A 16,857-nucleotide genomic window follows, 5' to 3' on the forward strand; every position below is an offset into this window, starting at 1 on the left:
ATGGACGACAAGAAGAAAATAACCAATGAGATACATCCAAATATTAAAGTCGAGAAACAACTAGGACTTCTATTGTATGACTACTATAAAGTGGTATCTTCAAAAAGCCTTAAAATATAAGTCTTTGTAGTGTATATTTATTTCTCTATTTATCTTTTAAGCTTGGTTTGGGGAAGATATGTCCCTTACCTTTTCTTAAGGTCACAAAAAAGGTTTGGAATATTTGATTTAATTCAGATTTTGACATATCGATAGCAAAAAAAACAAAAAGAATCCAGCTGCATGAAAAAGAGTATGTTTTATTTATTTCTGTAATCATAGTTTGAGCTGAGCAGTACCTGTGTGATCCAGATTATCTTCCAGCCAGCGTTTGGTGCCCTGGTAGTTAAACTTTCCTCCACCGGATACAAAGAACAGCAGATTGTACCTGAACACAACACCACACACACGTCAAATCTACATCAAGGGAAACCTAACGGAGGATGTGGATGATACGATGCTAAGAAACAAGCTACAGGTAATATTAGTCTGTGGGAAATATTTAACAACGTAACTGATTCAACCCATTAAATAAAAGTATTTATATATTTAAGTTTCTGCTAATATAACCTGAAGATGTTTTCATTTTTTAAATGTCCTTTGATTTGGTAGGTGTGTAAAGTTAAGCTCAAAAGCGTATTTCAAATCTGAAGAGAGGGTTATGAATTGAGTGGGAAGTGTTCACTCCGTCCTATTCATTTACAGACAGATATATATTTAATAAGAGATTGTTGTATATGTTTGCTGGGCATTATTTGCTTAGTTCTTACTACTAGCTAGATTAAAATACTACTTTCAGTTTTGTTGCATAATATCAGACGTCTAATGTTCACAGATTGATGATAAACAGTGATTTATTGCCTCCTGTAGGGATGCTCCGATCGATCGGTCACCGATCGACCGATACTCACTCTCTACCGATCGATCGGTGCTCTCTAAACATGCCGATCGCGAGAGCCGATCGCATGACATAAAATACATGACACTTTTTTCTGTGTGCGGCAAAACAAGCTCGCCAAAATGGCTTCACCGGTCTGGCATTATTTTAAGGTGTCCGAAAAAGACAGTAAAATAGCGGTATGCAACGTGAAGCAGAAATCCTGCAGCTCCGCCCGCTGAGACGGACCGGTGAGCGGAACGAAACACACAAGAGTTGGACCTAACACACTTGGCTATTTTATCTACCTCTGGAACAAGCTAAACTAGTTATTATAAATATGTTTATTCTTCACTGTCGAGTCACTCATTACTGGATCAGTGAGCTGCATGAGATACTGACAGGCTGTCAGGAGAGGGAGAGAGAGGGAGAGAGAGAGAGGGAGAGAGGAAAAGAAAGCCCTTCCGCTCATCTCTCCCGTGTTATTCTCCAAAGTGAATGTAAACTTGAATAATGTACATAATTTGAATGTAATAATTAAGTTGATTGTTGTTTGTGGAAGCTCCAGTGAATGAACCCCATTAACTGAGTTTTAAACATCACTTTAAATGGATGATTTAAAGTGATGTTTAAATCTTCCATTTAGGCCCCGCCCACTCGATCGGATCGGCGATCGGTATTGGCCGATAATGATTCCGGCCCCGAAATTGGCAATCGGTGCATCCCTAGCCTCCTGGCTTCTTTTACTAAAACGACAATATTTGTGTTCTGCTGCACCAGAATCCTGGTTTCTGTAGTATTTAATAGGGCTGAGCCTGAGCCATATATCGTGTCATGGCGATAACCACGATATGCGCATGCGCGATATTCACATCGCAGGGACGTGCGATTTTATTAAAAACATTTATTAATATATTTTTTTTCTTCCTTTTTTTTTTTTAGGACATGCGATATTAAAGGTGGGGTGGGTACGTTTCAGAAACCGGCTCGAGATACACTTTTTGTTATATTCCATGGAATGCTCTTAACATCCCGATAGCAATGAATATCTGAAGTGCTTTGACACAAAATCCATAAAAAAAATGTCATCTGTAGAAGCCGTAATACTGTAAAAAGTACAACCAATCCGTTTAGCCGGCCTAAACGGATTGGATGGCCTACCTGCCTGTCAGCCTTCCATCGGGGCACAAACTTATCTCGTGCCCTCATTGGTCATGTGCGCGTTCGTGTGTGTTGGAGGAGGGGCTCTGTGAGGAAGTGGCAGATTTTCTCCGGTTGTGTATTTTCAAATTCTAGCGATCTCGAGCCGGTTTCTCAAACTTACCTACCCCACCTTTAAGTTATGATGAGTCAACCAGTTAAGATCCAGACGTCCGTGACTAAAATCCTTCATCCGGTTAAATATAGTTAAAAAAAACGCAATATATATATCGCAGGGGAAAAAATATCCCAATGTGAGTTTTTTTTCAATATCGTGCAGCCCTAGTATTTAACCATATTTTCTGTCATCAACAGTTAATAAGGTGCCAGCGGGACTGAAATATGAAGTATCTCTACTTTAAAATGAAGGACAGATCAAGTATTTAAAGTCCACTCACTGAGCACTCTCTGTAGGAAGCCCTTCCTCTCAGATACAGTTTGGTACATTAACTACATTTCGACAGAAGAAAGATCCCGGTCCTTATTGACGTTGTTAAGTGTAATTCTTACTGCCAGCAGAGAGCAAAGACAGTGATCAATAAGGCATTTGGAGCAGGAAACTAACCACAACAAATATGATAGACTTAAGGAAAACACTTTATCTTGTGTTCTGATGAACCACTGAGGTCAGCAATCAATAACAGCTCCACCATGTCCTCAGGAACAAGTGAGTGAGCAGCGTAGAGGTGTCTGTGGCGTGCAAGACACATCGGAAATTAGCTCTTTTATGAAACTACAAATACACACAAGTTCTTAGCTTTGAGGTTGATGGGTGCAAAATGATCCAGAAACAAATGTCCACGTGTTAGAAGGTGTGGTGTTATTGCTCACCCAGCATGTGTCCTCTTGTAGGTGTAAAGTTTTGAGAAGAGCCGAGCGAGTTCGAGTAACATCGACACCCCGCTGCCGTTTGAGTCGGCTCCGTACGAAAGCCACTGAACAAGAAAACACACACATTACTTTCATAATAATAATACCTTACATTTATTATAGTGCTTTTCCAGATGCTCAAAGCGCTTCACAAATACACATTACACACATAGCATACATGTAACGGCCATGTGCTGTGGACAGTACCCAAAGGAGCAGATTCAGGTGAAGTGTCTCGTCCCAGGACACAGCGGCTTTACAGACGCAGCGGGGTTCGAACTGGTGTTCTCCAACGCCCAGCTCACTGCACCTACCTAGCTATCCTTTGCGATAGCTACAGCAGTGAGTTAACACGAGAACCGCCAGAGATTTGTTATACCTAAAACCGCCACCGGGGGCAAATTGACCCAGCATTAGAATGCATTGATTTTCAAGGTAAAAGTATTGCTTTAAAAATAAAAATGGTCCTGTGGTATTGGTATTTTGACAAGCAATTTTGTTAAATTGTTTTGTTTATTAACGCTACAACATAGCGTTTCGTGAGGCGGTTGTCGTTGTTGGGTAAAAAGCAAACAGCTGTTTGCTGCTGAGCGCAGAGCGAGCAGTCTCCCATGAGCGGGAGCGCGCTCCTTCACTACAGACTGTCGCCATCTATCTATAAGGAACCGCAGTAGACAAAAGGCGTTACTATAGCAACACGTCATGTTTGTTTACACGCAAAATAAATAGCGCGAAAAGGGGTGGGGTCAATATGACCTGCTTGGCGGAAATAGGTATAAATGGCCATTTTTTTGACGATTTCCTCAATCTGACTTCATATTGACAATTTTTAACAACATAGGGTGCTACATAACACACTTTCAGTCAAAGTCACGGACTGGGAGACTTTAATATGTTATTGAAAAAAAGTTACATGCAATAAAAAACAGCTCTGGGTCAAATTGACCCGATTGGCGGTTCAAACATTTTATTTAGATTGGAATTGGTGAGATTATGACCTTAAAGCTGGGGTAGATAAGTTTCAGAAACCGGCTCGAGATACACTTTTTGTTATATTCCATGGAATGCTCTTAACATCCCGATAGCAATGAATATCTGAAGTGCTTTGACAAAAAATCCATAAAAAAATGTCATCTGTAGAAGCCGTAATACTGTAAAAAGTACAACCAATCGGTTGTTGTTGCTGGATGGCCTAACTGCCTGTCAGCCTTCCATCGGGGCACAAACTTATCTCGTGCCCTCATTGGTCATGTGCGCGTTCGTGTGTGTTGGAGGAGGGGCTCTGTGAGGAAGTGGCAGATTTTCTCCGGTTGTGTATTTCCAAATTCTAGCGATCTCGAGCCGGTTTCTCAAACTTACCTATCCCACCTTTAAAGTATATCTTGTGATTTATTTCCCACGGATTTATATTCTCCGATGTTGCTTCTAGCTTGTTTCTTTGCATGCTCTCATGTGTATTTCACGTGTTGTGTTCAGGTACGTCCACTGTATATGTTCGTACCTTTAAATACCCTTAAAGGTCTCAATAAAGTTTGTATTAACACAAGCAACTCTATCCATCAATGGAGAATATACTTTTACTGGACAAAGGCGATAAACACATTTTGATAAGGAGATTTATTTAAATATCTAGGACAATAAAACATCTTATTTTTCAGTCTGCCCTCGTTTATATGCATCGTGAACTGAACCCGTGCTTTTTCTAAAGAGACACCGTGTTAACGACAGATATGTCCTGATGAATGTTGCTTCATCTGCTTCCTCTGCTTCATTCCATGTAGGTTTTTTAAGATCCGAGGTTTAATTGTAGGACAAAAAAGGAGCGGTGAACATACCGGAGCGACACCGAAGGAGTCGTAGTGAGCGACCACGACGATAGTGGGAAGATCTTCTCCTCCGACTCCCGCCAGACGACCCTGAGGAATAAAAGCAGAGACGTTAGAGGAGAAAACAGAAACAGATTATCTGAAGCACGAGACTCAGAGGAACAAAGGGAACAGAGCGGAGTCAGTGTTAAGTCCTGACTTAACACTTCACCCGCTTTGTTTTGCACTCATTGTTAAAAGGCAGTAACACAGAGGATGTCCTGTGTACTGTAAAGCCCCTTCCAGGGTTCCTGCAGGTTTCACCAACTCAAATGTAAGACTTTTTAAGACCACTTTGAATAGAATTTAAGACCTTTCACAGCAAGAAAGTAGGAAGGAGAATTGCTATGAAAGAAGGAATACGTCTCGTAATTACTTACAAAGTAAATGTATTCACGTTCAACATAAGAACGACAACTGAACATAACAGTACACAGAACTGTGTTGGCGTGGCATGCCCCTTTCACACCAGCGCCTTTTCAGCTCCGGCTCGGAGCTAGAGCCTGAAAAGCGCTGGGTTTTCCAGTTCACACCGGAGCTGCGCCGGCTCTTAGCTCCGGAATCCGCTTCATTTCCAGCTCCAAAAAATTGTCGGTCCAGAGGCAAGAGCTTTGGAGCTAAGAGGTGACGTCGCTTACGTCTCTCTTACGTCGAGGCGTGCAGGAAACTAAACCCACCTCCCATGGGTCGACTGTTATGCCTGCCTACAAGCAGTAGTGCCTATAAACACACTTTATAAAGTCAGGCAGCACTAACCAGGCTTCGTGTGATTCTGTTTATTTGTGCCTTACTTTGACCATCCGTTCGCTGTTATCGATCATTGTGGGAGAGAGGCAGACGTGTTGTTTTGTATTATTGCAGCTATCGGATGCAAGTAGTCAGTTTAGCTTCGGTTGCTATGCTAACATCACCCGTTTTATACCAGAGAAACTTTCATAACAGCGTTGTGATACCAAACAGTGTCAATTCAGACTGACACACATTCACTTAGGCTAAGGGAACTGGGGATATGCATCAGCTGCTTGTGTGAGTCGGACAGTGAATACTTTAGAGCGGCCGCTGCAGTGCGAGCTAACCGGGAGCTAACGGGAGAATACACTCTGTGGAAGAGCAGCACTGCAGCGGTCGGTAAATGCTGCAGAAACACATGAATAAACAATGAACCACGGCACTCTGGAGAAAAGTATAAGGTTGGAGAAGTCGTTATTCAATTTATTCTGGCTTCGTGTGATTAAAAGCAACACGATCATCGACCCGACGCAGTTGTTGTTGTGAGCGCCGTAATGGCTGCCGTTGGATGGCAAATCAGCGATGTAAACGGTGACGTCATGACGCAGCAAGGGCAGCTCTGGGGCGCCAGTGGGCGGTGTGCACAGAGCGGGAGCTGAAAAGGGAAACCGGAGCTGAAGCAGAAAAGCTCCCGCTCGGAGCTAGAAACTGAAAAGCGCTGGTGTGAAAGCCGCATTAGACAATAAGTGTGTGTGTGTGTGTGTGTGTGTGTGTGTGTGTGTGTGTGTGTGTGTGTGTGTGTGTGTGTGTGTGTGTGTGTGTGTGTGTGTGTGTGTGTGTGTGTGTGTGTGTGTGTGTGTGTGTGTGTGTGTGTGTGTGTGTGTGTGTGTGTGTGTGTGTGACGAGAGCTATAGTCAGAGCTCTGCCGTCTTCGTGCTGTTGTATCATTGGTGTTTAGCTACGGTATTTAGCGTCCACAGCACCTCCGCTTTTAGGGTTGACGTCGTAGATCCAAACGTCGCCCGGAGGTCCCCCGGTGTTGTTGCGGGAGCTGCTGCACTAGCTAATGCTACATTAGCAAAACAAATGCTAATTTTGTTTGCAAAAGGGGTTCAAACACGTTCCCCTCCACTCGTTTTAACCAAGCACTAAATTCGATGTTTTCCAACCAAATACGGTTGAACTTCCCCATATATATTTGTAAGTAGATTTGAAGATACATGAGTTTCTGACTGCCGCTAGCTGAAGCTTGGTCGGTTGCTAGGTTACTAGCTGGGTGTTCTCCGATAAGGTGCCGGAGGAAACAAAGTTGATTACAGGTTCCATGTTGATTTATTTCAACACAGGTTGTTGGGGGGGAACTGAAAGGCTTTTGCCGTTCTGGTTACTTTGCAGCCCGGACATTTCCCCTTGGACGCGATCGCAAGATTCGCAACACAGAAGTACCTTTCAAATCCCATCATTTTTAAGACCTTCTAAATCATATTTAAAGGTGGGGTAGGTAAGTTTCAGAAACCGGCTCGAGATACACTTTTTGTTATATTCCATGGAATGCTCTTAACATCCCGATAGCAATGAATATCTGAAGTGCTTTGACACAAAATCCATAAAAAAAAATGTCATCTGCAGAAGCCGTAATACTGTAAAAAGTACAACCAATCCGTTTAGCCGGCCCGGCTAAAATAACTGGATGGCCTACCTGCCGGTCAGCCTTCCATCGGGGCACAAACTTATCTCGTGCCCTCATAAGGCCTTAAATTCAGATTATCAAATGTAAGACTTTTTAAAGGCCCCGCGGGAACCCTGCCCTTCAGTGGTATCAAATGAAGTTATCAATACCCCAATTAACATGATGTACAGGTGGAGACATCGCCTCATTTTATTTCTAATGCATTATCCAGCTTTAAAGTCAAAGAAGCCTTTAGTTAATTTCCCAAAAGCTTTGGCATGAAGACAGAACCTTTATTAGGCTTTATAAGAGCATTCATTGAACAAAAAAAACACCTTTTTCTACAATTAAATACAGGCATGTAATGTACTACTGACGCCTCACCATATCTATAAACAAAGAGTGTTTTGGATGCTTTGTAATTTATAATGATCTCGTCATAGAAGCAAACGTATATACATTTGAGCGTCAGCCCTGCAGACCGAGGAAACCAGAATAAACTCTACAGAGCACACCTCTCACAGGAAGAACCCAGACGAGGTCAATCGAGGTCCTTCCTGCTTCCAGTCAACAGCTCTAACCACTAAACCACCGTCTGCATGAGGGCTTATTCCTGTGTGCGGAAAACTGCTCGGACCTTCCTTCTTTTTACATTTTAGGTTCCTCAAACGTCTCGCAGAAATCCAAATACTGAGGATAAAGACTTCACTGACACTTTCAGCAACACATAGACATGTATATATATGTATTCAGTCATTCATAATAATCTTCACTCTGGAAATATGGAAATACAGCTCCTCGGTGTCTTACTGTTTCTTGTTATTTTTTATGTATACTGTTACTGACATGTTTCGTCTTATTACCCCCGTGTAAAGTATTTTCTATTCTTTGTTATTCTGATGCTGTTATAATACCAGATTTTTCCTTGGGGGATTTATGAAGGTTTATCTTAGTTAAGTTATTATCTTAAAGTCTAAATAATTAAAATATAAGAACACAATACTGCCATCTGTGAATTGTACAAACTACAGGAAGCAAGAGGTGAATCGTTTTTGCAGAACACTATCTACAGATCACCATTGAATGTGTAGCTTCAAAGCCAAACAACTGCACTTCTATGAGGGAGAAATAATTCTAAATAGAAACAGGAATTGCAATTAACCATCAACTTAAAAGGCATGATTGAAGCAGACATAGGCATCATTCATTCATTAATATCATTTAAAAAACTAAAAACATTTTAACCAGCCATTCAGGCACAGTTTTCCGATGAATACGATAAAGTCCCTCACCTCTAAGCTGGTGATGGCCCAGTCGCTGATGGCTTTACTCTGAGCTCCGCTGGTCACCATCTGGAAGCCATTAGCTGTGGCCGTGTGCAGCAGCACTGCAGGAATCAACAGAAAACATATTTAGAAATTATCAAAACTGTATATAGTGCTGTTGGGAAAATACTGAGTGTCCTCTTCCAGCATGAGAGTAACATGATAACAAAGGTATCCAACTGTCGCTGTGAACGTGACAGGATGTGTGATGACCCAGAAGAGCATCAGGACTGTTTGAGGCAGATGATAGCTATGTGATTAACATGATGATTCAGCCTCTATGGAGAGAGACATCAAGCATGCTCATTTCTGACGTGGAGCTAATCTGAAGTAAACATTGAATACTGCTTTCTATTCCTCCATCTTGAGACTGTGTGACTCCCTCTCTTGGATATCAGCATGTGAAGGACACTGCTCAGGAACTACTTGATGCTCTGTATGTGATGACTACTTCCCTTCTGGAGAGGATCCCAGACACATGGATCCTGAGGCGGAAGCTCAAGCCGGTGACGAGTGAGAGTTTTCTAACAAATGCAAACAATCCAAGCCCTTCAGCAGGTCCAGAGTAAAGGAAGTGATTTGTACCTTCGGCGGCCGATAGGGAGCCCTGAGAGGAGGAGGAGGTCAGGGTCTGGGTGTAGATGGACAGCAGCTCGTCGTCCTCCATGGCGAAGTACACGGGGACGACGGTCTCTGTGGCCAACATCTCCGGCTCCAGCTCCATGAACTGCTGCAGGGGACAAACAGAGGAGGGACAGCGCGTTTAAGAGAAGACACTCCGTGGCATCTGGTAGCGTGATATGCTGATGGGTTCAATAACAAGAGGGAAAATCTGATTTATTTATTAAACCCTGCAAGTTCAAATCCTGAAAAGCTCTCACAAACTGAAATAAGACGCCGAGCTGGATGAATACTACTAAGCTTTATTTCGACAGATTATTAATATTGTGGTCATTGGCAAGATATTGCTGCAGTTTGAAGTGACAGTGGTATCAATGACGTTTATATATTGTGTGTAGTGGTGCACGATAATTATCGGCCCGATAATTATCGGTCCGATATTAGGAATTATGACGTCATCCCGATAAACCTGATAAAAGTATTAATAGCCCCGATAATGTACAATATATTTTTTGGGTAAAAAAAAGAAGAAAATACTGTGGTATTAGTGGATTGGGATGAGGGGCGCTTGTTTTTCACTCGGCTCCTCCCGTTTTGCCAGTACTGTGGTGTTAGTGGTTTAGGAAGAGGGGAGTTCTTCACAAATCCCGCGCTCCCTAACTCATGCCTGGCTGTGACGTAAATGGTGTGCGGCCGTGAAGCCAGGACGGTAAACAAACATGTCGTCGGTAGTATGGGACTATTTCAAAGTTTCAGAGTTAGATAGTTCGCTTGCTATTTCGTGGAGGGAAAAAGGCAACGAGCTACAGCTCGTTGCCTTTTTCCCTCCTTGTGTAATACTTCCAACCTGATCAGTCACCTGAAACATCGCCATGGCTACGATGGTGTGTTAAAAGCGTACGAAGACGCCTGCGCTGCTAAACTAGCGGCGAATCCAAAGCCAGCTGCAAAGGCACCGGGCTTTTACCTATCGACGAGGCTTTTGAAAAAGGCAAGAACTTTATTTGGGAAAATAAATATGGTCACTTTGAAGTCAAAACTGTTTTGTTTTGTTCATAGTAGTAATGCTCATGTCCTTTGCTCACTACTAGTCTTTTTTTTACCACCAGGTGTGCAAAAACTACAGGTACATTTAATATATATATATATTATATTATTATCGGTTATCGGTATCGGTCTTGAGAAGCAGGAAGTTATCGGTATCGGTTTCAAAAAACAATATCGTGCATCCCTAATTGTGTTGCATGTTGATTTCAATTGTCAGTGTTTGGTTAAGTTCGTTCAGTGGCAAACGGGAAAGAAGCTGCAATAGAGAATAACTACATAAGTAACTCATTAAATCCCAACAATCTGCTTCTCAGAAAGATTTACAATCCTACTCAAAGAAGTAGTCACAGTGTGCTTTAGTGAGACATTATATATATTATCAGGGTATAAGCAAGAATCCTGAAGTCAAAGGTAAGACCTTTTTTTAAGACCCTTTCCGTACATTTTAAGACCTCATCGCCACACTTTACCTCACATTGACTATATACAGTATTGATTGTCCTTCCTCCTTATCTTCCAACCATTTGGACGCAGACTTGCATTTCCCCATAACGATGTTGTTCAACAACCGGCGTAAACGGAGCTTCGCGCGCTATCAAGCAGTGAGCGAGCGACGTCAAACCCAACGGGATGCCATCAATAAACTACTCAGAATCTCACTACACACCTACGCCATGATTACATTCAGGCAGACTGTAGAACACAACCTCTTTGGACCATTTATATACTTATTGAAAACAAGCTACCTTGGAAAATGCCGTTTAATACTTTTTAATAGCCTTCATTTTCGCTAAATTGATTCATCAACTTTTAATACTTTTTAAGACCCCGCGGACCCCGTTTGGCAGCCCTAATATATATATATATATATTAGGGCTGCCAAACGATTACAATTTTTAATCAGATTAATCACAGCTTAAAAATTAATTAATCAGATTAATCACCATTCGAACTATGTCCAAAATATGCCATTTCTTTATGTATATTGTTGTGGGAATGGAAAGATAAATGAAAGAAGGCGGATATATCCATTTAACATACAGTATCTATGTTTATTATAAAAATGTTCTGTGTGTCAAAATGAAAGACAGCCCACACACCTATCAATCATCAAACCGTGGGGTCTTAATTCATTACGTGTTGATTTCTATCAACGGGGGAGTACTACAGGAAAGTCGAGGGGGGGGGGGGGGGGGGGGCACACGGAGACCGACTCTGTCGTCCGCAAATGCGCTTTGTGACACATGTGACGGTACACATTTCAGATTACGCACATAACCTGCGTACCAGTTATGTGCACCCCTGTACTACAGCACTGTACTTCCTGCAACAACACCACGCCGTTATCTTGATTCTGATTGGCCAGAAGACATTATCAAAGATGTTCTATTGAGAAGACGATCACTATGTGACAAAAGTTTTCAAAACCGTTTCTAGTCTTCGGTATTTCCAGACAAGTGGCTACTGAAATCAATCTTACTAACTGCTGTCTGTGTAATTTACTCCGCGCGAGTTGGCAGACTTTATTTTGCTTACTTTAACATCATTTTTCATGGTGGGGCTAAGCCATTTCTTGGTATGGGTGTAGCCTACCCCAGCCATACCCTGGCGCTGCCACTGGTGGGATGTTTGGGGCGGGCCATTCTGCACATGCGTTAAATATTTTAACGCAATTAATTCAAAAAATTAATTACCGCCGTTAACGCGATCATTTTGACAGCATTAATATATATATATATATATACACACCGATATATTTCAATCTCTGTGAAGGGTGGAATAGCCTTGATTTTCTCTGTTTTTAAGTCATATTAACAGTGTGCGAAAAAGTACACGTCCCACCGTCCGGGACGTGTTATTTACAATATCGGACAAGTAGATATTTCAATTGACTTGTCCGGCGGACAAGTGACGTTTTTCACCCCGATTTATTGACAAATTATTGATACATTCAGTTTACAAAAGGCAGAACTCATTCGCAAATTGTACGTGTCCGCCATTGTTCGTTTAGAAATGTTAGTTTCGGTTCTGCATGTCGATTCCTAAGGAAATGCATCTCGCCGCTTTCTGTACAGTTAGACGGGGGCGGGGCGGGGCGGAGCGGGGCGGGATGTGTAGCACAGTGGCAGGGTTGGGAAGCAAAACTCGGTTCCGAGTAGGAACAAATAACAATTGTCCGGTACCGGGATTAATAAGGGTTGTGAGGACAGGAGGCGAGGCCGAGCCCCGCGGACTGCAGCTCTCTCTCTCTATGCTCCGTATCAGCTGATCGCTGCACGGCACAGCTCAGCGTCTCTCTCTCTTTCTACACACAGCGGATCCGCTGCCCGTTTAACAGCCGCATCTTTGTCAAACTTTCTTATGTTCTTTCTCTAACACATAATGAAGGTTATTAAGCGTTTTAGCTCCTGTGTTGTTAATATTGACCACCATTTCCTTTATGAAGTGAAGCAGCCTCCCTGTCTGTGTCCTCGCGCTGTCCTCACATCCCCGGACCCCCAGACTCGGAGGAGCAGGGATGTCAGTATTGTTTATGAAGCAGGGTATAGAAAGTACATTATGGAAATGAAAATACTATTTCTTTACTTTTACAAACAGTGAGCAGCTGGGCAGCTGCAGCATGTGTGTTGCAGGACATGTGTAAGCGTGCAAGCGTCTTTGAGTTGTAGGAAAGCGCTAGGCCTATAGGCTATACATCTAATGTATTATTATTATTATTAGGCCTATGTGTTGGACATGTGTGGTTGGACTGTGTCTCACAGGCAGGCTGCAGTGTAACATCAGAGGACACTGGGCCAATTGTACATTCTCAAACTGCACCACTTGGAACTAACTAAACAATGCAGAGATTATTTTTATATAATTGTATTCAATAACCGTAAGAAATTCAACAGTATGAAGTGATTTGTAAATAGGAATACAGATTTGACTTAATGTTTTCATAAATATTTTTCTCCCAGTTTGTCATGGGACTTATTTTTACCCTCTCAAAGAACCGGAATGGAGAACCGAAAATAACCGGAATCGAAAAGCAGAACCGGAATCGTTAAAATCCAAACGATACCCAACCCTATGTGTGATGCAGTAAAATGTTACCGCTCACTTACGTTAGCGGTGTTGTAAAAACCGTGGGAAAATGTAAAATACGATGGCGAAGAAGAAGATTCCAGTGGCCCCAATTTTTGTCCATTCTGGACAAGTGAAAAATGTATTCGGACAAGTACATTGCCAAACTCACTTGTCCATGGACAAGTACTCTCTAAACCCTTTTTCTCACACTGATTAAACTCAAAAAGTTGAGGGTAAAAGCTTCAAAGTATTAAAGAGCTTGATATTGAACCAATTATGTATTGCCATCATTTTTCGGTTGGTATGCCCTTGAGCAAGGAACTAGTCTAAATAAATTCAAACTAAATGACAAGCTAGTGTTTGACTGAGATTAAGAAAGCATTGCTACTCATGACTCGTACCATGAATAAATACTGAAAACAAAATGTGCATCTCTTTAAATATGTATTCTTCTTGTGCTGTACATCTGTAGAGTATGTTTACTTAAAAGCTATGGAAGATAATTACATTTTTAGTTATATGTGTTGAAAGTCTTGTTGAAAGCTTTTTTTTGCTCGTTTCTCCAAAGTTGCCTATCCCAGTTTTAAATATTGCAACACCACCTTTGCACATTTTCTTTACAAAAATATGCCCACATATCACAGGTAGCCCTCACTGCCAAATGCATCATTTCAAAAGCTCTTCTGGAGGTACAGCGAAGCGTTTTATATTTAATCCACTGTGACATCATAGCTTTTTACACATTTAAAGTGGAAACAGTTGAGGATGAAGGGAGCAGAACGCTTTGATGTATAGCATTACAACTTGTTATCACCTGAACTATGTCCTGCGGCATAGCAGACATGTTCTTGGGCAGGATGATGACCACAGCTCCTGCTGACTGTCGAAGCGCTTTCTGATACTCTTCGAAGGCAAAGTCTGCAAGCCGCATGATTACACAGCGCCGACTTAATACCTCTGCTTCTACAGTACGAGCCTCCGTATTCAGGATGGCATTCCTGGTACCTGAGGGAAAGAGAGACAGAAAACATCAGTTTTAATAAGATAACTCCCGTCTTTGTGTCGGCAAGAAAGGGCCTTTTGAAAGTGCACAAAAGCTGTTTAACTATGTTGAATCAAAGGCCACTTTTTCTACAGACTAATGCTGGGGGCTTAAAAAAATGTGTTGAGTCTGAAAGCTTTCATTAATCTTCATCAAAGACTTGCCACAGAAACAGCCAGTACAACTTATCATACTTTAAAAAATGTGACCAGTTAGATAGTCATCCCTATTGGAAGTTATTAACCTTATTGTATTGGAAAAGATAAATGGTATTCTTTATTTTATTCTTGACAAAATGTTCCATCACTATATCTTTGGTTATAAAATATAGCCCTCTTTAGACCTTATGATATACAAATCCCACCAATCATAGTTTAAACAGGTGTGAAGAGAGGTCAACCGATTCTGTAAGACTTGTGTCTCTCACATTTGGGTATGACTACTTGGAATGCAATTAGGCTAAAAAACTAAATGATTAATTAACAAACGAGTGCAAGAAAAAATATAAGGAAATATTATATATACATAAATAATGTATAAATACATTTACATGTGATTTATTTAATGTTATGTGTATACCTACGTGTGTCTTTTACATTAATGTACCTATTGATCTGTTTAATTGTAAGTATTATTAAGCTAAGTGGTATCATAACCCTGAATAGCTTCTAGTAAATTCGCTAGCTTCGGAAAGAAAAATAATTGCTAGCTTGATATTACCATCTAGCAATGCTAAGCTACATTAGCAGCTAGTTAGCCAATGCTAGCCTGCACGCCGTCATTGAAAGGCTACGATAGGCACCTTAACGTGAGCTGAGAAACGATGTAGTCACTGGATACCTTAACCTTATAATGATTACATTAATTGCCGATAGATACAATAGATAAACAGCCTCCTCACCGTAGGGTTGACCCTGCAGGTCGTACTGCTGCATGCGGTAAACCGTGAACTCATGAGCCGCATCGGCCGGCAGCGGAGACACCAGGATCAGCACGGCGGGGATAAACACGATGAAGGTGAGGGGGAAAGAGGATTTAAACATGTTGTCGAACACTTCACTGGCCTCCTCAAACATCCTGGCGGTTTTATGGAGCCACAGATAAGGATAGAATTAGAATTTGTCGTCGCTGTTAGCAACTGACAGCCTGGGAACCAGTTGAGCTAACGGCTAACAAGAGGAGCAACTGACAGATGTTTGTAATCAGGCAACTAGTAGGACAACTAAAGAAAGACGCAGCAACATATCGTGGCTTAATGCAGCCATTAACAATATTGCCTTTTGTTTAGTGTTTTTAAATATAGTTCAATGAACGCTTATAAAATACATAATGATATCGAATATTAGATATTAAACCAATCTACGGTGTTTCAGGGATCTTTTAGGACAGCTATATTTAAGGCCCATGTTTTACCAAAGATGCTATTTAAGGGAAGACGCCGCATTGCAAACATGACTGCTTAATAAGAATGGCGTAAAGAAAATGTATTTTATATTGTTCTGCTAATATTACGTATTTAACAGATAACAAACATATTACCATTATGAATTTAAGTATCTAGTTCTTAAGAGAATGTAGGATGATTTTATGTCAACAAAAATGACACAGTTTAACGTTAACGCTCTGTGATGCCAGATCTCGCGATAGTTTGATGCTGAGGCTGAACAATCAATGACATTTGTCTGAAAAACGAAATGTTAGTATAGAAATGTCCTAAAAATATGTGGCTGTGAAAGATAGGTCCATCATCTATTTTAGTCCCTCAAAGGGCAATTAATCGGTCATATTCTGTACTAATAATCTGATACACGACTACCAGTGCGGCTTCTCTCTCCTTTTTAAACCGTCTCTGGTGTCATTTAAAGACACTAGATGGCGCTGTGCACCACAGAAATGATCCATGATGGAGACATTACATTCCATGTTACTTGTTTGACGCTTTTATCCAAAGCGATTTACATACTCAATACTGTGGGAAATCCCCACAGGAGCAATTTGGGGTGAAGTGTCTTGCCCAGGGACACAACGACATGCTGACTGCAGTGGGATTTGAGCCTGTGCTCCCCTGATCCGAACACCACCGCACTAGCACAGCCTCCCTGAGACAGTGTTGTTACATCTTTTACTTTTTTTTTATTATATTAACCAACTGCACCGAACAAAATGGGTCTGATGTCCTGGTGTTGTCCATCACAAGATCTTACAATGTAGTAGAGGCCTATATTCACACCTCATATTAATCAAAATGTTATGCTTCACAAAGCAACAGGTTGATAAAACCCTCATATATAACCCCGCAATAACAAGCACATGATCCCACTCCTTCAGGTTACAGGCATTAGTGGAGAAATCATGCAGTTTTTGATACAGCAGCAGGATATTCTGTACAACTAGCTGAAGCGTTGACTTTGGGATGCAACACAAAATACATTATCCATTTACAATAAGGATTATTATCATTATTATTATTATTGAAAAAATAAATTGTTTAAATTGTAAGGGAA

At 41.3% G+C, this 16,857-nt stretch overlaps 1 protein-coding gene across 1 annotated transcript in view; it reads right to left on the reverse strand.

Moving 5' to 3' along the window:
- Positions 1-15,553, reverse strand: part of ncln (nicalin) — a 34,075-nt gene extending 18,522 nt beyond the window's left edge. Inside the window, exons 1-7 of the mRNA XM_034081030.2 lie at positions 15,255-15,553; positions 14,126-14,316; positions 9,160-9,304; positions 8,542-8,636; positions 4,822-4,902; positions 2,948-3,051; positions 339-427 (exon numbers count right to left, since the gene is read on the reverse strand). Of these exons, the coding sequence (XP_033936921.1) occupies positions 339-427; positions 2,948-3,051; positions 4,822-4,902; positions 8,542-8,636; positions 9,160-9,304; positions 14,126-14,316; positions 15,255-15,429 (880 nt within the window). The 5' untranslated portion in view covers positions 15,430-15,553. The remainder of the gene's footprint in view (positions 1-338; positions 428-2,947; positions 3,052-4,821; positions 4,903-8,541; positions 8,637-9,159; positions 9,305-14,125; positions 14,317-15,254) is intronic.
- Between the last annotated feature and the right edge of the window lie 1,304 nt (positions 15,554-16,857).

The sequence above is a fragment of the Pseudochaenichthys georgianus genome, chromosome 4 (genome assembly GCF_902827115.2).
Source record: "Pseudochaenichthys georgianus chromosome 4, fPseGeo1.2, whole genome shotgun sequence".
Taxonomy (NCBI): Eukaryota; Metazoa; Chordata; class Actinopteri; order Perciformes; family Channichthyidae; genus Pseudochaenichthys; species Pseudochaenichthys georgianus.